Source organism: Rhinolophus sinicus, chromosome 1, assembly GCF_057876585.1.
Source record: "Rhinolophus sinicus isolate RSI-liver-muscle chromosome 1, RSI-T2T, whole genome shotgun sequence".
Taxonomy (NCBI): Eukaryota; Metazoa; Chordata; class Mammalia; order Chiroptera; family Rhinolophidae; genus Rhinolophus; species Rhinolophus sinicus.
Genome location: NC_142501.1, coordinates 9,345,134 through 9,368,783, shown reverse-complemented (window position 1 = coordinate 9,368,783; position 23,650 = coordinate 9,345,134). Strand labels below are relative to the sequence as shown.

At 41.2% G+C, this 23,650-nt stretch overlaps 1 protein-coding gene across 6 annotated transcripts in view; it reads left to right on the top strand.

Moving 5' to 3' along the window:
- The window catches only part of TNRC6B (trinucleotide repeat containing adaptor 6B), a 218,339-nt gene that overhangs the window by 40,689 nt on the left and 154,000 nt on the right, over positions 1 to 23,650 (top strand). For all 6 annotated transcript variants that reach the window (XM_019734462.3, XM_074326433.2, XM_019734464.3 and 3 more), the window contains 2 exons: positions 11,014 to 11,087; positions 17,210 to 17,300. In XM_019734462.3, coding sequence (XP_019590021.3) covers positions 11,014 to 11,087; positions 17,210 to 17,300 — 165 coding nt within the window. The remainder of the gene's footprint in view (positions 1 to 11,013; positions 11,088 to 17,209; positions 17,301 to 23,650) is intronic.

Below are 23,650 nucleotides of genomic sequence, written 5' to 3'. Positions count from 1 at the left end.
TACCATAAAATTCACCCATTCTTGGTATACAATTAAAACATTTTTAGTAAATTTGCATAGTTTTGTAATCATCATCACTACCCGATTTTAGAACATTTCCATCACCCCAGAGACCCTTTATGCGTATTTGCTGTGAGTCTCCATTCCCACTCTCATCCCCACATAACCACTAATTTACTTTCTGTCTGTATAGATTTGCCTTTTCTGAACATTTCATGTAAACGGAGTCATATAATATGTGGCCTTTCGGGGATGGTTTCTTTTCAATGAGCATAATGATTCTGAGGTTCACCTATGTCATAGTATGAACTAGTAGTTCTTCCCTTTTTATTGCTGAGTGGTTTTCTACTAGGTGGATGTACCATAGTTTTGGTTATCTATTCACTAGTTGATGGACATTTGGATTGTTTCCACTTCGGGGTTATTATGAATAATTGCTGCTGTGAATATTCACATACACAAATGTTTGTTTTGATATTACATAAATAATAACCAAATGAGAAAATCGGGAAATTTCATTGCAAAATATTTTAACCCCCAAATTAAAATTTTATCTTAGACCATATCAGATTGCATTTTTACATTATATTAATTTCTTATTGTCCCTTAAAGCCCTTTACAGACTTGCAATTCAACAATAATCCTGTTGTTTTATTAAGGTAATGAAATCTCATATAGTAAAGATTCACACTTAACAATATGTTTTCATAGTTATTATTATTTGAGCCTCACACAGTAGTCTCACAGCAGTAGGTAGGACAAGTACTATTACTTGTCCCTCATCTGTTGTTCTCAGAGGAAGTCTCTACCTATATTCTGAGGTCATTGCTGCAGGAATCTCATCCAGACTGTGCCTCCAGTTTGTGGTCTACGGTACACACAGGATAGGGCAACATCAAGGACTATTCTTCTATGTGATACAGACCCACATCTGGAGTCTTTGCAGTTTATTCATCCACAGATACTCATGGAGCACCTAGTACATGCCCGGCTCTATGATGGATGATGGGGGTGGAGATGTGAAAGATTTAACTCTCCAGAAATTATCCGTGAGAGCTGTATACAAGCACATAACCTATGTTACTGAGCCATGGGAACCCAGAGCAAGAGTAGGTAAGGGGCGGGGCTTTGGGGGTAGGCAGGACGTTACCAGTGTGTTATTGACAATAATATTAGCTAATACCTAGTTAATAGTAATAGCTAATGCCTAGTGTTTACTCTCTGCCAGGCATGTTCCGAGCACTTTGCACATACTTCTCCATTTCATCTTCACAACCACCCAGTGAGGCAGGTAATATTTTTATCCTGTTTCGCAGATGAAGAAGTTACAAAACTCAGGTTGGTAAGTTGACCAAGGTCACCCCACCAGTAAATGGCAGGTCTGGAATTTGAACCAAGCAGTGTGCCTCTAGACTCTGTGTCTCCTGAAGAAGTTTCTCACAGGAGATGACATCCAGGCTGTGTCTTGAATGACAGTTTGTACTTAGTCTGGCAGGAGATTGGGATGTGTCTACCTGGTTTTTTAGACAGAGAAATAGCATGAGTTAAGGTAAAAAGGAAGCACAGGTTGAGAGCAAGTATGGCAGACTACTTGTGAAGAGTGGTGGGTGGCAAGAGATGAGACTAGAAAGATCTGGCTGGATGACGAAGGGCCAGATGCCATCTAAGCAGCTTAGGTCCTTAGATCTCATTTTTAATGTTATACCAAAGATACCACTTTTCTTAGTAATTATTTTCTTTTTCTTGCTTTCATTCTTTTTTATTGTGAAACATATCACAGAACCAGAAAAATACATAAAACACAAATGTAAAACTTAATGAATCATTTTAAAAAACTACCTCTGAGGTCAAGAAATAGGACATTGCTGGGACCCTGTAGCCCCTTCTTAGTGACCTTTGCTAGTCATTGCCCCTCCCTTCCCACCTACAAGTAACTGCTCTTCTGATTTCTTTCTTTTCTTTCTACTTTTACCGCCCATGTACCTCTAAACGTTATAGTTCGGGCTGATTCTGAACACAGAGTCACATGCTATGAATTTTTTTGTATCTGGTCATTATGTTTGCGAGATTCACCCATGTTGTTGTGGGCTGCTGCTTCATTTTCGGTGCTGTATGGTAGTCCATTTTATGAATATGCCAGAATGCATATTTGTCTGTTTCACTATTGAGAATACTTGGGTTGTTCCCAGTTGGAAACTATTGTGAATGGTGCTGCTCTGAATATTTTTATATATGTCTTTTGGTGCACATGTCCATGAATTCTGCAGGGTATAAAGCTGGGAGTGTCATTGCTGGATCATGAAGTATGTTTGTCTTTAACTTTAGAAGAATAATGCCAAACTATATTCCAAAGTGGATGTAACAACTCACACGCACACAAGTGGAATATCAGAGTTCCTGCTGTTCCGTATCCTCAGCAACACTTGTTATTACCGTGTTTCCCTGAAAATAAGACCTACCCCCAAAATAAGCCCCAGTTAAGATTGTCAGCCAGATGGATGCATTTAGTACATTCTGACGATGTTCCAGAAGAAGATGACGTGACTGTATTTGGATAAATGTAGACTGTTATATATGAAAAACTAAGACATCCCCTGAAAATACCCCCAATGCATCTTTTGTAGCAAAAATTAATGTAAGACCTGGTCTTATTTTCAGGGAAACATGGTAGCAGACTAAAATTTGTAGCTATTCTGGCATCATCATGATTTTCTTTTGTATTTTCTTTTGTACTTTCTCACTTATTATTGAGGCTTGACATTTTTTCGTATGTTTATTGGCCATTTAGATTGTGTAGTTTTTTTGTTTGTTTGTTTGTTTGGCAGTGTGCCTCATCTAATCTCTTTCCCATTTTCCTATTGAGTTATCTCTTGTCTTTAACTTTTAGAACTCTTGTTATTTCGAATATGAGCCCTTTATTGGTTTTATGTGTTCTACTTTCTCACTTTCTTATGTCTTTTGATGAACAAAAATTCTGAATTTTCATATAGTCATATTTATTTTTTAATAATAGGTACTTTTTGTGTTCTGTGTAAGAGATCCTTCCCTACTCCTGTTATCTTCAAAAAGCTTTATTATTTATCTTTCACATTTGGGTGTGTAGTTCACCTGAAATTGATTTTTGTATATGGTAATTCCTAATTAACTTGTTAGTGCTCCTCTGCCTTCAAAATATTTTTTACATTTTGTCCAGATTTTCTGATTGTCCTCAGCATTAGTTGGTCTGAATTACCTAGTTTACCATTCCCAGAGCAGAAATCTTTCAGAGTTTTAGTTTCACTTTGACTTCAGAATGATCTGTTCTGTAAAGGGGCCTTAATAAATATGTTTAGTACAGAAAAACAACAAAAAACTGAAAAACGATATAGAGTCATGGTTTTTTCTATTTTTTTTTAATTTAAGAGATCAAAAAAGAAGCTTCTGTTTCATCTGCTTTTCTCAACTATAAATACTGTTAAGACAAGTGAAAACTTGCTGCATAAAATGAACAATTGTGCTTATTGCATGTTAATTTTAGAGAATTAATCATGGTAAAATTTTAAATTAAAAACATCCATTATCAAACATTGACTTTGATGATAAAAACAGTTTAACCGTGGGTATAGCCACCTCCCTTTCTCTGTCTGTCCACATAATTAAACCTCCCTTTTGGCCAGAGATGGACTGTATGCAAACCGCATCCAGAATGCTTTTAGTTTGTGCCACAAAATATGAAGAAAATGTTTTCATTTTATGGCAACTAGATCCGTGACATATGAAGCTGCAGGAACTGTTTTTACAGTGCACAAGATGCCCGGGAACGGGGGAGCAGACTCCCATGATTATTGGCAGGAAAAACCTGGCTACGTGGCTGATGTTAAATCTGCTTTTTACGACAGCCAGACCAAGAAATGTCTCCCGTATTGGAGCCGGTAGCAGTGAGATGATTTTTCACTCAGTAAACACAGCCTCGGGAAGCCATGCGAGGCAGTTTCTCGTGAGCCATTTACAGCTTCTAAGAGGAGAGCACAGTGTAGGCGCCACAGAGGAAAACCTGACGTGGCCTTCAGGGAATGTTGCTGGGGGACTTGCTGAGGGAGAGGCTCCTTGTCCCGCTGTCACCAGAACCCCACTTGCCCTGCGTTTGTGTCTCTGAGATTCACAATGGAGGTGAGCCTGGTTGTAGCTCCAAAATGTTAGGAGTAAGAGTTGCGTACGTGGAAGTTATGGCTTTCGAACCACACGCTTCCTTCCTGCCCAGCCCTTGCTTATTAGATCACAGAACCCATTTTCTTTCTCTTTTAAAATTAATAATTAGCCAAAATTTGGTCTGGGGATCCCTCCCCGCTCCCCAATCCAGACCCTTTCAGGGGGTGTGTGAAGTCACAACTATTTTATTAGTACTAAGATGATAAGCCTTTTAACTCATTCTCTCATGATTGTGCAGTGGAGTTTTCCAGAGGCTACGTGACATGTGAGACTGCAAAAGATTGAATGCAGAAGCAGATCCTAGGGTCCAGCTGTTGTCTCTTAAGCCAGGTATTAAAGATATTTGCAAAAATGTAAAACAGTGGCACTTTTCTCAAAATTTTTATCCTTTAAAATATTTTTAATTTAAAATTTTTTAACATATAATTGTTTAATATTTTTAAATGAATACTTACGAATAAATATTTTTAAATTTTCATAGTTTAATTTTTAATATGGTAAATACTGACAATTAACCCACATAAACAAAAGCCCTTTGGGGGCCTCAATAATTTTTAAAATTCTGAAGCAGTCCTGAGACCAAAAAGTTTGAGAATCATTGCTTTAACCGCTGTCAGTTCCAGTTGGAATCCCAGTTTCTCTCTGAGGGATGCACAGCTTGTCTAGCCCACTTTTTCTCTGTGTTCTCTAAATTTCTGTGCCGCACAGCTTCATGCTTGGTTTTTGTGGCATTGTTTGGCGTGCTAGTTTTCTCCTCCTTATTAGTAGTGTAAGACCTCTGAGGATGGGGATATATTAAGTGAGAGTTTTTTGAGACGTTCGTGATATATACTGCTGAGCACAGCATAAACAATTGGTAATGGTTGTTCGTATTATTATTTTCAATATCAGTATTAAAATTTCCCAAACTCACTGGTTTATTGTAGAACCAAGACGCAGTTAAAATTTTGTGACCCTTAGTAGAAATAGCTATTTGATTTTAAAAAACCCTTTAAATTAATATACAATATGGAAAAAGAATAAAGGATTTTTTATCATAGATCATCAATAATTGGCTATAAAAGCTGAGCGTGTTAATCTGTTTAATTTTAATGTGTCCAACAATGGCAGTAAAACCTGGCCACAGGCTCTTGTTGGTGGCCACAGGCCGAGTGTAGTGCTGGGTGCTTAGTAAGCGTTCAGCAAAGCTGTTGAGTAGCTGCTTCTGCCCTTCTTACTACGGCTGGTCCCTGCCATCCCTGCCCCCCACCGCCAAGTGACTAGCAGTTGTTTTAGTCTTCAGAAGGTAGCGTGCCTTTCTGGTAAAGAATTGGCAAGTTGTCCTGGACTAAGCTAGAGAGCATTAATTAGTTGACCAAACTGGGTTAGTAGCTGAAGGTGAGGCACTTGCCTTTGTCTTTCACCCCTGCTTCAGACTGAGTTTGTTTTTCTCAGGCAACCCTTGCGAAGAAGATGTAAGAATAAATTTAACATCTTTATGCCAGGGTCCTGCTATTAGTTCCAAAGTTTGATCACAGGCTCTCCCTGGAAGCCTGAGGGTCCCACGCGAATACCACACTGGCCTGAGACCCTGGCATTACTTTACCATAGTATTCTAGAACAGAGCATGGTACCTGGTAGGTGGCTCATTCACTGAATGAATGAATGGCATCTGTACTGTAGCCCTGGACATACAGTTATAACTTATAAGCAGTATTCTTATTTGAATAAGCCAAGACTATTGTATTGAGTTTACTTTATTTTTCCCCCCAAAGTGTGTGTTTATTTCATAAGAGTTTATGGGGATGTCCTTTGCACTAGTACTGTTTTAAATGATGGTGATACAGTGATAAATCAGACTTAGAGCTTGTCCTTAGGAAGCTGATAACCTAGCAGTATATACAACGTACACAAGCCTCATGGAAATATGTGCCAAGCACAGTTGGCTAACTCAGAGGAAGGACCCATCCTGCAGCAAGAGAGAGGAATCAAGAAAGACTTCCCAGGAAAGGTTTCTCTATGCCTGCATCTTGAAGGTTGAAAAATAATTTGCCCTGTGAGTGGGAAGACAGTCCAAGTGGAAACGGCATGTACAGGGTCAGAGGCACGTGAAACCATGCGGTGCTTAAGGGAAACGGGCAGCAGTGTGGTTTTGTGAGATGAAGCCGAAAGGTGAACTGGTACGGGGCCTTGTGACCCACACAGTGGAAATGGGATTTTATCTCGGAGATGGATGAGAGACTTTGCAAGGGCAGTGTAGGTTTGCACTTTGTAAATGTGATTCTCATGGCAGCAGAGGTGGGGTTGGTCTTGAGGGTAAGAAAACAATTGAAAAAACAGTTGGAATAAATCTGATGAGGAACTATTGTAGAACTAAGGCCATGGCAGTAGGAACGGGGAAGAAAATACACACTGAAATATGTGGGATTAGAATTGATAGAGTTTGGTGAGAAGACGATGTTGATGATGGTCTCAGATTTTTCTTTGAGTGAGATGATAGTATAATATTTCCAAGTGAGGCAGAAGGAGGATACAGTTTGGGGGAAGGTTATTTTAGTTTTAGTTATGTTATGGGGACCCGTGGGACATGAGGTGGAGAAGTCCCCTGATGTTTGTATGTCCCCATACAAAGGCAGTTGTATAGATAGATGGCCTTGAAGATTGTAGGAAAGGTCAGCACTGGGGAGAGATTTGGGAGTCATCAAGATACAGGCAGTAGTTAGATCTATAGGAGACAATAAGGACATGTATATATAATAAATGGAAAAAGGGGAAGATGAACTCTTGAGGAACATACCAGTAATGAAAGGACAAGCAGAGGAAGACTGTCCATCAAAAGGGACTGGAAAGAAATGGTCTTAGAGGTAGCAAAAGTAACGGATTTTGCCCCTTCTGTCGGGTAAAAGGACTAAACATGCTCCATGTCAGTTTGGGCATCAGAACTAGGCTCAATCCTTGAAGCCCGGAGTTGAGTTTGGTTCCCTCATCATGGCCCCTGTTCCCCCACCCTCACCCCCACGTGTAAAAGCAGCTGCTCCTCCCCCAGCACCACCCAGCCGCTGATGGGAATCTGAAAATCAGCAGTACTGACAAAGAGCGTGGACGGGCTGCAGACCAGGCAGATGGGAGGACCCAGACTCAGCCCTGGGACCAGGAGCGAAAAGAAGGTGCTTCTGGCCCTGTGGCTGGGTCTGCAGTATCCTTAATATCCAGATAGGACAGGAGCTCCCAGATGACAAGAGTTTCAGGTCATTCTAATTTTTAAATGCCAGTTAAAGCAGAATAATTGAATAAAATCCATTGTATTTAGCAACTGGGATTGATAGGGAAAGAAATCACACTGTGATGGTTGAGACCACAAATAAAAATTTCTTTTAAAAAAAGCTTGACTAGGAGAGGAAAGGGGAGGGAGGACAGAAAAACTCGAAATGGTTTTAGGGTTAAAGGGGCTGTTTTCAGGAATGAATGGAGTTGAACATTTTAATAGAATTTCTAAAGCTTTGAACTGAAGTGACCTGAAATAGCAAAGATCTTGGAATAAAAGTTACTCTTGTGTCCTGGTGGCTTGATAAACCCATCTGCCTGTAGCACACCTACCTCTATCTGTGCTTGTAGGTGTTTGTTACTGTCATTTGTGTTCCTTAATTAAATAGGCTCCTTCTTGCCCACTTGGGCTGGGTGCCCCGCTCACAGAGCTGGACTTGTGGTGCCCTCCTGTCTGCCCCGAGTCTCCTGGGAAGACCTTCCTGGCCTCCTTGCTGGTGTCCTGCTCCTCCCTCACATCTGCCGCTTCACTTAAGCCTTCTCGTCCTGATGTCTTGCTTGAAGTTGGGCCACTTGCCAGTGACGTAGGCAGTCAGGGTTTTCAGTGTTATTTGTGACTCAATTAAAAGTTCGTAGTGTAGTCTTAATAGTCTGCATCCCAAGAATTGTGCTGGATATCAGACAGATAAACAACGATAAATCTGGGAAGACCAGGGTGGGGGAAGAGAAGACAGTGGTCAAGGGCCTTATCCATATTGCTTGACTTTTTTGAAATGAGATTTAATTTAAAAGCATCATGCTAAATAATCAAGTTTGAAAATGAAACCCTACCACATCAGAGGTGATATTAATAAATATAGTTTATTGCATCTGTATTTGTTTAACTTGGCCATATTCCCTTGGAAAGATTCAGTTCTAATTCCGTCCTGTGAGTTTAGTTAGGTACTTGGCTATGGAGGAACTCTTGAAGTCTACTTGCAGTTTAGTCGGTCCCTGGGTTGATTTAGTCCAAGATCCACGGAACCTTCCCATTCTCTCTGTGAATTTCAAGATCAATCAGTTACTGTGCAAGAGGAGAGGAAGCTGGAAGGGTTCACCGTAGCTTACTGCTACGGCTGTCCATGACCAGACAGTAGGATTGCAGTGCAGTTCTGAATAGTTCACAGTGGTGTTTTGAAGTCATTTGCCATTGCCCATACCTCAGGAGGAAAACAGTGCTGCAGATAACTTCAACTAGATAATTTCAAATGTTGATTTTAGAGTTAAATTTTATGTGTATCTTGAGTCCAAGAACATCTGATACGGAGGTCCCAGCCCTACAGAGAGCGTAATGAAGCTGGTGTGCTGCAGAGTTCGTGGAACGCTGCCTAGTTTCCCTCGCCGGCCTCTTCCTTGCTTTAACTCCTTTGCCCTCGCTGAACACCGGCAAGCGTCTGCTACCAGCTGCTAAGCAGGCAGAGGCCTAAGCTGGCCACTGCGTCCGAAGCTTGTCTTTTAACAAGATAATGGAATAATGAGATACTTTATGAAGTTGGCACGGAGTTTAGACTTCTGATAAGTCTAGAGAAGAAGTCATGTTTAACATGGGCAGAAACTAATCAGAATAGAGAAGTGAAAATTGGGTTGTTATCTTGGTAGTCTGTGGTTGACAAAAAAAATGAAAGAATCCAGTCTTTCTCTGAGGTGCTGAGGGTCACCACACAGCTCACATCCTCCGTGAGGACTAGACCCGTTTTGGAGGTTGCCGCTGGCTTCTTCGCCTTTCCCCAGTGCCGTTCAGTGGGGACGCATCGCACTGAAGAACCCACGTTGGAATTCAGTTCAGCTTCTGTTTATTGAACTCCTACCCGATACTGAATTCCAAGCTGGGTAAGACATAGATAGCCCTGATTGTCAGGGAGCTCCTCTTGAGTGAAGAAAACAGACCCACAGACATTACCACTATCATATGGTGTATCTCAGCGGAGGGACACTTAGTGCAGCCAAGGCAGGTACAGAAGATTCTCAGGAGATGACACCTGAGGCACATCTTCACAGAGGAGTGGAAGAGAATTGGGCAGAGGGCCCTCAGAGACATTAGTGCATGTATTGTGGGCAAGGAAACCATGTGCAATCCATGTGACTAGAATGTGAAGGGATGATGGGGCTGGCGAGATCTGGAATTTCACCCTAAAGGTGATGGGTAGCTCTCTTGTGAACTTGGGCAGCGATATACTCAGAGGTCAAATCTGCCTTTAAGAAAGGAAGATTGCTGGGACAGCACTGTGTATAGTAGGAGGACAGGGATAATAATTAAAATATTACTAATGCTCATCACTGCACAATTTCATCTGAGATTTACTTATTCAGACACTTAAACAATAAGCTAACATAGAGGTGATGACAGATAAGAGGGCGACAAGATGCTTTCAAGGTTCACCAAAGCAGCACCTCAGACATTGTGACATAATGTGGGACCAAAGCTGTAACTCAAAATCTGAAGCCATGGGGGATGGAATGCACTTTCCTGGACAGAAACAGTAAGTTGATTGTGAAACTAAGGGGCCAGTTTCCAAATAGTGATGGGCTGACAGCAGCGTGGATGCTAATCACAGGTGCTTCCACCAGGCTCGTCCAGCATTGTTTTGCCCACCTTCACACACACACACACACACACACACACACACACACACACACACACACACAGGTCCAACCTTGAGCTGGATGTCCTTCTGACATTTGTTTTTGCCATTGTAAAACGAAGGGACTGGCTTGGGATCACTAAATGTCTAATAATATAATAAATGACTGTCATTTCATATATATGTAAAGAGACATTCCATTGTGAAATAAAATTTTCACTGCCTCTTGCTGTGTGATCCCATTTGATTTTGAAGAGGCCATTCTAGCTATTATTTGGGAATTGACGGGAGGAGCAAGAGGAGGTTCAGGGACACCAGCTAAGGAGCCTCCACGAGCTAGAAACGATGCTGGCGATGAAAACGAAGGATTATGAGATACTGTGAAAGCAGAAACGACATGACTTGCTGATGGGGTCCGTGAGGACTGGGGTGGGGGGCGAAATCCAGGATGACTCTGACGTTCTGATGCAAGCAGCTGCGTGGAGGGTGGCGCCCTCCATTGAGGCAGTGGAGACGGGAGGACGAGGTCTGGGTGGGGACGCAGAGGGCAGTTTGGGGCGCATTGAATCCCAAGTGATTCTGAGACATCCTCATGTGAAATGGAGAAAGAAGTTGAAAAGATGATTTGGTATTTTTCTGGTAGAACAAATAAGGTAAAGTAAATAATAAAGGTTTTCATGTTTCTTCAGAAAGTGTTTCAATTCACATTCCTAATAACCACTTGCGTTTGTGGAGCGTGTGGTTGGCGCCCTCTCTGTACTAAGTATTTCACACATATTTCACTTAAATTTCCAAAGAGTTCTGTGAGGGAGCTGAGGCTCCAGAGCTTAGGGCGCTACGTGGGCTAAAGAGTGAGCTTGGGTTTGCACCAGGCGCCCTCAACTCAGAACTTGTGCTCTGCTGCTTGCTGGGGCGTCTTGCTGCGAGTGTGTGGCTCACTGTGACTTTTCTCTCTTTTCAGGGTTTTGGTTTTTGCACTGAATGTAGTCTAGACTCATCTTCACGGGCGTGTGTTGCCCCAGGATACTGTCAAAGGTAAGTGTTTTGAAATTTATATCCGCTGGGTGTTGGCAATGAAATGGGAGCATCTTCATCTTTAAAAAGAAGAAAAGTATATTTTGACATTATTGCTCTTTTCCAGAGTTCTTACAGAAGGGTATTCAGAATGGCCTCCACATCAGCCCTTTGCAGGTCTATGTTGGGAGGTCCCTTTAAAAAGTACTTGTATTTAGATGGATAGTGACACATGGTGCCTCATTCTTTTATAAAGCTAGACTTTGTTACTAGGCTCAGCAGTTCTTCAGTTTTGTGTGAGTATGTGCCGGGCTTCTCTGCCCTCGTCTGTCCCTGCTCCGGTCTGTAGTCCACACTCCTGCCCGAGTTAGCTTTCTCAGTGGTAGATTAGACGTGTCACTCTTTGCTTAAACACCTCTCATGGCTCCCAGTTGCTGCAGATGTCATCCTACAAACCCCTTCAAACCTAATCCAATCAACGTCTCTGGCTTCTTTTTTAGTAAACCCTTCCTATCCCTAAGCCTTACCAGACCCTTTTCTATTTTCCAGATATTTAGTTATTTCTCACAGCTCTGTGCCTTGGTTTATGCTTTCTTTTCTCTTGGCTTCGAGTTTGGAAGAGGGGAGAAGAGTGCAACTAGCTGTCTTCCTTCTTGGATCTTTCCTGTTAACCCCTTCGCCCAGATACTCTTGGCAGAATTTCTTTTCCATCTATGTTCTGGGAGTACCTACTATTACAATAATGCAGCATTCATTGTTTTATATTAGAGTTATTTATTTGTATGTGTCCTTCACTAGCCTATAAACCCTTTGAGACTTCTTGGACGGGAATGAATTGTTGTTTTTTTAGCCAATTGGCTGCTCCTGGCACCTTACCTTGTTCAGTGCTGTACATATATTATTTAGTTTAACCTTTATAACATCTCCACCTGACCAGTTTATGGATGAAAATAATGAAGATTAGAAAGTCAGGTAACTTGCCCAAGATGACACAGCTAATAAACATCAAAGAGTAATGATTTTGCTCCTTCAAAACCAAAACTCATTCTACTACACCACACCAGCCCAGCACCATCTGGCATATGGTAGGGACCCAGTAAATATTTATTGAATTGATATCTATTGCAATTTAAGTGAAAAGCACTTTAGTTGATTAATTCAGTCGTTCTTACATAGAAATGTATTGAATACCTGTTAAATGCCAGGTACACACATTTAAGTAAACTGTGAATACACAGGTTAATGAGATAGCGTGCCTGGTATCAAAGGGTTGACAGTTTAATAGGGAAGGCATCTATGCAAAAGAGAAATCCAGTAAAGTGTTACAGATTCTCTACTAGGACTCAAACAAGGTCCACTGGGGACCCTGAGGAAGGAACCGTTGGTTCTCCCTAGAGATGGACCAGGAAATACTTTCTTGAATGAGGAATGGGGTGCTCCCTGGCGGTATCAGAGAAAGGAAAGGCAGAGGGAGTACTGCGGCCAGCAACACGGACACCTGAATCAGTCTGGCGTATTTGCGAAGTAAGAGTAGTGCAGTGTGGCTGAGACAGGCCTGGCCAGTGTCGCTGCAGAGACGGATGAGAGCGAAAGCCTAAGGGCTTTGAAAAGACTAACGTATTTGCCAACTTTTAGAGAAGCCCTAGCACAGAGGCTGTATGACATCACTCATATTTGGTCATTAACATTGGTTGAGTCCTGTCCTGTGTGTGCTGAAGCACTGCCAGGTCAAAACTATCTTTCAGTTGCCATGTATGACAAGCTGGTGACAGCTCTGAGGTGAAATGATATGCTGCAACAGAAATCAAATGCTTATGTTGTCATATCACCTTTGACAGCTTTACCACTTGGTCACCCCTCCAGTTAATTTTCACATAAGTGGACTTTGCCTTTACTTTTTCATCACTCTCTTAGCACCGATACGCTGGACCCTGTGTCACTTCCCAAGTGACACCTCTAGCTTAACCATATATTTTTGCATTGCCTACTTTAGTCTCCCTCCATTTTGTCAAAAGGAGAGTAAAACTGGCCTAGACCCTTAGACACAGCTATAAGTCAGCCTTCAAACAAGAATGTTATGAAGGTTTTTTAAGAAACCCATAAAAAGTATTAAATATAGTTCCAAAACAACAAAATAATGAGAGCCAGTTAAATAAAGGACAAACAGAAAAATAGGTATCGATATGACATATAGTCAATAGGCAGATTATATTGTCTTAATCCGGAAAGATTTTTAGAAATACAAATTGACTGAATGTTAGAAGGATAGAGATGTGGATTGGTGATGAAGGGAAGGGATTTTAAATAAGGTATGGACTGCGTTAGCCAGTTGTGTGGAGAGAATGGAAAGATTTGCCTGAGTGATGTGGAGTATAGTGTCACTAGAAACGGAGCTCAAAAGCTTATGAAGTAAAGTACATTATTAATATTATGGTAATGAGATAATTGGAAAGACAAGACTAACAGAAAACTGAACTTACTTCTGAAGAGGAAATGTTTCAGATGTAAGTTGGAATTGAAGGAGACCCAATAAATAATACTCTCTTCCCTGCCCAAGTTCTGAAGCAACAGAAATAGAGGATGAAGGAGTAAGGCAGGTGGAGATCAAAATTTCACTATTATCACTAATAAAATTGACATAGGAGAACTGGCTCATCTCTAAGGCCAAGTCAGCTTCCTACTACTGACCTGCAGCCCCTAACAGGTTTCCTTACCCGGCAGCACTAGGAGAGACCCGCGTCCTAGAAGGAAGGAGCAGAGCAGAGTAGGTACCCCCAAGGGGAAGGGGGGAGAAGGGACTGGACTCTGCAAGCCCCGTTTCTTTGTCCAGGCTCACGGATCAGAGCAGTCCCTTCACCCTGACAGCTGCAATCAGGGGTGGGGTACGGCCAGGACTAGCAGACAGACGTGCAGCCGCACATGGAGGTAGGCCGCAGAGTGGGGAGGAAATGTTCCTCTGCTAACACGCGCCAGCTTTTGTGTCTTAGTGCGTTGGTCTTGAGCAGTAAGTCTCGGTCAGCGGGGGTGTGCCCATCCCCTTTAGGGCAGAAGTGGTCACAGGGCAGTCCTTCCCCCACTTTCCTGAGGACACCCCCCCACTACCCACCGCTGTCCTCTCAGGTCTTCTCTGGGACCATGGATAGATTTTGTCCCCAGAGGATTCTAAAATGGGTCAGAACAGTATATAAATTATGTGAAGGCCAAGGCTAAACAAAATCATTGCAGCACTGTCCACACAGCCATCGAATTCAGAAAGGAAGCCTACCTACCTCCAGCCCAAGAGCAGTGTTTCTGATAAAATCATGTCCCCAGAACATGGTACTTAGTCTTTCCAAAGACTGTAGCAGAGACATGTAGGTAACGGAGGGAGGGCGGACGGCTGAGGTCCTCTTGGTTGGAGCCTCATCAAGGTGCCCACTTAGTCCATTCCCGTGTCCGCAATCCAGGACTTGGACACTTCCACCCAATTTTGAAAAATCTGCCAGCAAGAGGTTAAATTTGGTACTGTGCCTTTACCATACTGGCAAAAACTCAGTTAATGCACAGTCTTCTCTTTTAAAGATTAATATTTGAAACATCACCTCCTTTTTGCAGAATTTAAGGATTTATAGTTGTGGCAACCCCAGTTCCAAGTTCCCTCCTTTCCTCTTTAAGTTCCCTCCCTGCCTCCCTCTCTTCTCCCTCCCTTTTTTCCTTCCTTGTATGAAGTATAGTGAGGAACCTCTTAATTTCCATTTCCCCATTGAATTGTCTGTGTAAGCCTAGCACAAACAATTGAAACACGCATAGAAGTTCACTAGTTTTATAGCGCATGTGCTGTTTGAAATTCAGCTGCCTTGCAGCTTACATGCAGCAAATAATTGTTCTACTCACTAATATCTAAAAGGCTTGTATGAATTAAGTCTTTTTTTCCTGAAGTCTCATCTTTGCCTCAGCCATGCCTGCTTAGGAAAAGCTGTGCCTGCATAATTCAAGGTCAGACAGCAGCCTTCTGTACTTCGAAGCCACCCAAGCCTGCGAATGCCCTATTCCCTGTGCTGAGGCCGCAGTGGCCAGTGTGTGCTGCTGCCACTTGTGCAGCTGACATTTAGATGAGCTTTCAGTACCACCACCACAACCGGCTGGCTTGTTGCTCTGCAGAGGCTGGCAAAACCCCCAGGCCTTTGCTAAGGCTTTTGTGCCTGGTGCGTGCGGCATTGTCTCTATAGAAATAGCCATGCACCTGAAGGCAAAGTTGCCATAACTACAGTCACCACGAAGGTCAAAATACAGTGTGGCCTATGGATTATACACTAACTCGGCCTCAATAGTTCAAAGCTAGTACACAACTGTGAACACTCATGTAGTCTAATGTAAACCTCTACAAGGTCAAAACACTTTGCCCCCTCCCTGAAAACCAAGGCCCAAAGTCCTGGCTCCAACAGAAGCCTCAGAAACTCCACATGTATTTTACTCCTCATATTTTACTTCATGTCTATTTATCAAGACTCTAGTCTCATGGACCGGATGTTAGGGTCTTTGAGAGACCCCCAAAATAGCACTCTTTTTCCCTAGGCTGAGTTCTATATTAATTGAGAAATAAGATTACGGCACTTGGGAGACCACCTCTGTGATTAATAAAGCTGTTGGAGAATGTGGCTGATATCTCCAGGCAAAGGAACTTGTTAACACAGACCCTCAGAATTCAACAGACTTACCTGGTCACAGGTACTGGTGAGGGGCCAGGAGCCAAGGAGAATGCATGCTCCCTGGGGACCGCTGGCTTCCAGAAGGAAGAGAGAGAAGGGGCTGAGCTCATATATCGTTTCTCCTTCTGAACACACCATTCAGATAAGATCCTGTACGTCCTCTGGGATAGAGTGTGTGGAGGTGGAGAGGACCAGGAGTGAAGCTCAGGAGGGGAAAGAAGCAATCCTCTTTCCCAGCACATTCAAGTGGAAACGGCGCAGAAATAATGGGTGTGCCTTCCTTGGGCAGCCATGCCTACAATACGTCATCTATGAAATACAACCTCTATTTCAGTAAAGTGAAATAAGAACTGGAAGACATTTTTGAAGCAATTTGAATATGAAATCTTTCTAAATATGTTACCGAGTTTTTTTAGTGCTATCAATATCATTTTCAGAGAAAGAAGAATTCCGTTGTTGCACAAGTATCGTAAACAGGTGAGGGGTGAAACCAGCTAGAGAAAGCCTTAGAGCCCAGTTTGCACTAGAACCCAATTGCCAGGCCCCCAAGTTGCTGTATTCATAAAGAGATTTCTCTGCACAAAAAAGATACACTATCAAGCATCTTTTTAGCTTTCATATTTTGTAGCTATAAGCCTTTTAAAGTATTTGAAAGGTTTTAAAATATCTGTACCTGTATTAACTGGAGATTTGTTTTGTTAGTTGGAGTAATTATTCCTCAGTAATTAAATATTTAATGAGTTAATTTGAATGTTGCATAAACTTTTAGTAGTTTCCTTTTGGTACATTTTAATTCATAAAATTTTAATAAACTTTTACTTGACTCATTTTATTCTAAGGAAAACTTACTGCTTTTTATTGTCTTGCCCTATGAATAGCCTGTTCCCATATAAAAATAAATTAACTGACATTTAGTTTATTAAAATTTTCCTAAAATAAAACAAGTGGGGTCAGTCATTAGTGGCACCTTAATTTAAGTTATAAAATACCACGAATGTTGAGCATAAATTGTAAACCCAAGAAACCCAGCCAATTTCAGTAGCCTAACCTAGTAGCCAGCGTAACAGCTGGGCACTGCTCTATTCAGGTGGCCATCCTTTCTGACAGGTCAGTGTTTATGCTGAAGAATTAATGAAGATTTTCACTCTCACCGCTGCCAAAAGTCAAACAAATGAGAAAAGTTATCTCGAACTATTCAATACTGCAATGTCTTAAACCTTTCCTGACTGTCCTCTCCTAAGGTGGAGAAAATTCCCTCCCTACCTCTCCCTTCTTTCTTACCTAACACACACACACACACACACACACACACACACACACACACACACGTTACTTAAGGTCGTGCTTTACAGTATCTATGGTCTCGGTAACAGAATTTCAATGTAATCTTTGAAAAAAAATACAAATTTTTGCACTGAATTTCTTATGTATTTTTTCTCTTCTTACCTCTTTTAGGCAGTATTTGTGTGTTTCTGCAGAGTTTTGCACAGAGTCTGTTCCCATGCAAACCAATGAGGGAGAAGTATCGGAAGAAAGCAGTTCCAAGGTCAGTGAATTCTAAAGGTACAAGCAGTCTGAGTAGAAATTAAACAACAGGGGCAGTGGATAAGTGGAGTGGGTGTTTTGTTTTTGGTGTCTTTAGAAACTCGACCGATTTAAATCAGAACCTAACCTAAGATGTTTTATTATGCTATGTGACAAATTTAAAACAGACTTCACTGAACTCATAGAGAACTTTATGATTCATCTGTAGAGTGCTAGCACTTTATCTTTTAATGTTTCATTATGTAAGTTATACATATTTATTTGAAAATTAAAACAAATCAGCAGTGTATAAGGTACAAAGTAAAAGCCTGTCCCTTATTCCTACTGCACAGAGGCATCACTGATAATTTTTTAGACAGTTTTTATTACAAATTTTTAAATGGCAATTTGTTTGGTTTGGTTTTTCAAGCTAAAGTTTGAGTGACTATTCTTGTCAAACCCTGTCTGTAAATAGTTACCTGTGTGTTTATTTATACGTCTCTATATCTGCCTCCATGTCCTGCGTCTCCTTGGCTCGTTTTCTGCCTGGTCACATGGGACCCTCAGTGTCACCTTCACATCCCCCTTCCTCTCAGTATTGTCTCTGCCTCTCAGCATAGTCCTTCCCAGCAGCTCCGCGGGATCTCACACTGTCCTGAGCAGTGCAGCGCTGCAGCGTTGTCTGCTCCCCAGACCCTTCTCAGGGAGTCCTTTTGCTGCTGCCACTGCTGCTGGTACTGTCTGTGGGAAGGCTTATTCCTTCACCAGAGCAAAAGTGGAGAGGTGTCAAAAGGTCACCAGGAACGTCCAAAATACCATGCTCTGTGGAAGAAGCCAGGCCCAAAAAATCACATATTGTATGATTCCATTTGTGAAATATGCACAATAGACAAATCCATAGAGACAGAACGCAGACTGGTGTTTGCCAAGAGTCGTTTGGAGGGAAGGGAAAATGAGGAATAACTGCTTGATGGGTGTGGGGTTTCTAGTTGGGATGTTGAAAATGCTTTGGAACCTGAGAGAAGTGGTGGTTGCATAACATTTTGATGTACCAAACGCACTGAATTGTTCACCTTATAGTGGTTAATTTTATGTTATGTGAATTTCACATCAATAAATTATTATTTGTTTAAAAACAGGAAAATAGTGTCTGTGAGGGTTCCCATCAGACCAGTCCTTCCTGCCCATTGGCTGCATGCAGTGCTTCATTGAGTTTCAGAGAGGCCACCCCCTTCTCTGCTCTGTTATACTCATGCTTTGTGGGCTGGGCTTCAGAGAAGTACTGCTTGTGCCCCAAGTCTCGAGGTCCCTTATGAAAACAGCTCCTTCAGCTTCTTTCTGAATCCCCTCTCTCTACAGTCCATGGGTTGCTTTTTTTCCCATCAGATCTCTTCCTTCTTTCTGTAGCCAAAGCAGAAGCCTATAGACTTTCATCAGACTCATCTAGGTTCTGATTCTCACTTAGGGTTAATCAGAATCTGAGATACGCACACGTTCTAGGACACACACACACACACACACACACACACACACACACTCAGGACACACAAGAAACATAGACCCTAGGATTTCTGAAGTACATATAAACCCTTCCCCAAGATGCTAAGTTACTAACTGATAATGAACTACGCATGTAAAGTTAAGGTAGACTGGACTCCTGGATCCTCTGGCTAATACATTCTCTGGAAAAGAAAATTGTGATTGGGACTTGGCAAGCATATAATTAGACTAATATAGAATACTTTATCATGCCAAAAATTCAGTTTACACCTTCTTTCTGAGAAAAAAAAAAAACTGGCTTTCTTGATTCTTTTTTTTTTTTTAATTAAAGTTTATTGGGGTGACGATTGTTAGTAAAGTTACATAGATTTCAGGTGTACAATTCTGTATCACATCATCTCTATCTTGATTCTTTAATTATTGAATAGTTATCAGTTTAGAATCAATTAGAGAAGAGAATAAAAGAACATTATTTTTATGCTTGGATTAAGTGGGTGCTTCTGTTATCAGAAATTGGATTGTAACTTTAACTTCATCAGTCTTAGTTTAATTTATGTTTTTATGATTTTTCTGTATTGTGCTTCGCTTTGTTTAAAACCTTATATTTGGAATGATTGGGTGATAATGCAAAAATTTATCATAGTACTATGATAGCATAATTTGTGGTTGTCTGTCAACAGAAAGCAGTCAGGAAAGGTAGCTGGTTTTGAGAAAAAGTGGAGAATTTTCTGCAAAACAGTGATTTGAGCTAAATCTATTTTTTTTCAATACATAATTCTGGAGCATGTGTTATCAGTGGATACAACAATGTAGCAAAAAGACATGGTTCTTACTGTCAAGGTGGTTGCATTTTAGTGGGAGAAACAAGTCTATATAAAGGTAACTATTATGGATTATGGTCAAGATGAAGAAAAGAAAAGAATGGAATATAGGGTAACTGGGAGGATAAGCTTAGGGTAGTCAAGGAAGGTCTCTCTGAGAAGGTGACACTTCACCTAAGAGCAAAAGGATGAGGGAGCGAGCTCCATAAAGAGCTGGAAGAACAGTGTTCTATCCAGAAGAAACAGCTTCAAAAGCACTTGGCTTCTTCCAAGAGCTGTTAGAAGTCTCATGTGGCCAAGTGGTAAGAAGGGGTGAGAGAGGGAGGCAGAGACCTTGCAAGGACTCAAAGGTCATGGTGTGGAATGTTGATTTAGTCTCTGTGCCCTGGGAAGCCATTGAAAGCTAAGCTGGGGGGTAACATGATACGATTTGTGGTTTTGGAAGATCACTCTGGCTACTGTATGGACGGTGGACTGGAGAGAGGCAATGGTGGAGGCTGGGAAACCAGCGAGGAGTCAGTTGTTTTTATTCAGGTGAGAGAAGATGGCGGCCTGGGTTAGTGCAGTGGCATTAGAAGTGGAGGAAAGACAGACTTGAGCTGTATTTTGGGGTAAAATTGTTGTGACTTGAGGATGAATGGGAATACTTTTCGCATCGTAGAAATCAAGAGGTAAATTTTGAGAAAAAGGTAGTCAGTATTGTCACATCCTACCAGGAAGCCAAGGAGGTTGGTAATAGAGAAAAGGCATCTGGATTAAAAAACAAAACAAAAACTAATTTCAAAAAAGGACATAAAGCTTCCTGGGGAGATGGAGACATTCTGTGTCTGATAGGAAATAGGTATATCCATTTGTCAAAATTATACTGCTGTAATTTACAATTACAATAAAAATTACAATTTTCAGGTACATTTTACCTGAAAAAAACGGTAAAATAATAATAATCAGGTAGAGCTGGAGAATGGATGGATGGAAGTATAGATAAAACAAGAATGACAGCATGTTAGCAACTTTGAAGCTTGGTGATGGTGCATAGGGGTTCATTTGTGTTTATTTGTATATGCTTGACATTTTCCAAATAAGAAGGGTTGTTTTTTTTAAGATTTTATTGGGGAAGGAGAACAGGACTTTATTGGGCAACAGTGTGTACTTCCAGGACTTTTTTCCAAGTCAAGTTGTTGCCCTTTCAATCTTAGGTGTGGAGGGTGCTGTTCAGCTTCAAGTTGTTGTCCTTTCAGTCTTAGTTGTGGAGGGAGCAGCTCAGCTCCAGGTCCAGTTGCCATTGCTAGTTTCAGGGGCCGCAGCCCACCACCCCTTGCGAGAGTTGAACCCGCAATCTTGAGGTTGAGAAGATGCGCTCCAACCAACTGAGCCATCCGGGAGGCAGCTCAGCTCAAGGTGCTGTGTTCAATCTTAGTTGCAGGGGGCAGAGCCCACCATCCCTTGCGGGACTCGAGGAATCGAACCGGCAACCTTGTGGTTGAGAGCCCACTGGCCCATGTGGGAATCGAACCGGCAGCCTTCGGAGTTAGGAGCACGGAGCTCTAACCGCCTGAGCCACCGGGCCGGCCCCAAGAAAGTTTTTAAAAAGAACTTATTAATGGTCTTCAAGAGTAAGAGGGTGAGAAACCAAGTTTTATGAGCTAAAAAAAAAAAAAGAACACACCTAAATGATAAGAGTAAGAGTTGTGGCTATAGTCTACCACCTGATTTTAGGAAATTTGGAAGTAAATGGAGGAAAGAACAGTGAAAAGGAGGTGTTAGTTCAAGTGAAAGATTTTTTTAAATGGAGGAGGCCCATCATGTTTGAGAAAAGAAAGGAGATGAGTGGAGGAAGGCACAGTGCATTTATGGAAAGGATTCATTTATTGAGATTTGTGAGTTTGAAGAAACCTGGGGATTAGCAAGGCTGGTCCCCTGAGCTCAGGCCTGAACTGTTCTCTCTGACTCTCCTGTCTGGTGGTGGCGGGATGTCTAGAGGAGGAAAGAAAGTAAGTGGGGTTCAGCTTTTTCTTCATATTGCCTCTGAAATAGAAGTCATTGTTATTTGGAGAGTTTAGGGGACTTGCAAGAATTAGTTTAGATTTCCTAGGAAGAGGGACAATTTGGAATAGCATTTGTAGAGAAGATGCTAAGAATACTTGATACGTGAATGAAAGGGTCAATGCAGTTTTAAAAATTACTCATATAAAGTGTGTGTGAGTAGAAATCAGGAAGGCTTATGGTTGGACAGGATTGGTAATGAAGTCTTCCTGGACAGTGTGAATTTTGATGTTTCTTTTGAAGAAATATTCTCTGAAACTGTGCAGCATCTTCCATAGCTTTAAAAAAAATTTTTTTTGGGAGAGAGATATTTGTTTAAGTTTAGAGATGGACTAAGGGTAATACAAGGTGTGATCAAACAATACAGTGAATGTTTAAATGAAAAAGAATTATTACAGTAAAAGACACATTGCCATAATCCCCGTCAAAATACTCCCCCCCTCACTTCAAACACACTTATCCCATCGTTCTTGCCACTTTCTGAAGCAGTTCGGGAAGTCTTTCGTGAGTGTCTTTAGTTGCACTGTCATGCCTGCCTCAATGTCCTGAATCATTTGATTTTGGGGAAGAGCCAGAAGTCGCACGGTGCCAGATCCAGTGAATAATGTGGATGAGGACACACCGTAATGTTTTTATTTGACAGAAATTGCCATACCTGAAGCGATGTGACGCGGAGCGTGGTCATGATGGAGGATGATTTACGGCACACTTTAAAACACACCTTTTCTCAACCATAGCTTACACCCGATTGACTGCACCGAACAGGTTGGAACTTGTTACACACTGTTACTAAGGTTTGATGCGCCACTTCCATATTGAAGATCCCTGCCTTTCTGTTGGATGGCACTCGGCAGCAGCATTCACTGTTTTTGTTGATCACAATGGAAAGGCTGCGTGTCACACATCGCTTCTGGTACAGCAATTTCTGTCAAATAGAAACATGATGGTGTGTCCTCATCCACCTTATTCACTGGATTGGGCTCCGTGCAACTTCTGGCTTTTCCCCAAAATCAAAATGATTCAGGACATCGAGGCAGCCACGACGGCACAACTAAAGACACTCATGAAAGAGGACTTTCAGAACTGCTTCAGAAAGTGTCAAGAATGATGGGATAGGTGTGTTCAAAGCAAGGGGGAGTATTTTGAGAGGGATTAATGGTAACGTGTCTTTTATTGTAATAAAATGTTTTATTTAAACATTCACTGTATTATTTGATCACATCACATATATGTTTTAATTTTTATTATTGGGGTGGCATTGATTAGTAAAATTATGTAGGTTTCAAGTATACATTTCTATAATACATCATCTGTATATTGCATTGTGTGTTCACCACCCAAAGTTAATTCTCCTTCTATCACCATATATTTGACCCCCTTTATCCTATTCTACCATCTCCTCTCCCCACTTACCTTCTGGCAACCACTAAACTGTTGTCTGTGTCTATGAGTTTTTGTTTGTTTGTCTTGTTCGTTTGTTGCTTTCAGTTTTATATCCCACATATGAGTGAAGTCATATGGTTCTCGACTTTTTCTGTCTGACTTATTTCACTTAGCGTGATAATCTCAAGATCCATCCATGTTGTCACAAATGGCAGAATTGCATCTTTTCTTATGGCTGAGTAGTATTCCATTATATACATGTACCATATCTTTATTCAATCATCTATCAAAAGACACTTTAGTTGTTTCCATGTCTTGGCCACCGTGAATAAGACTGCAATGAACATAGGGGTACATATATCTTTACCTGTTCTAAAAAATAAAGGTTTTTAAATAAATATGTGTATATATATATATATATATATATATATATATATATATATATATATATATACACATACATACACACACACATATATACCAAAATAAACATATATACCTATGTTTACACACACACATACATATGTATGTGTATATATATGTATATATATTTATATATTAAAAAAAGAAAATACTGCCACAACTTTTTATTATCGCCCACAATTCTGTGGTTGGCTGTGCTTAG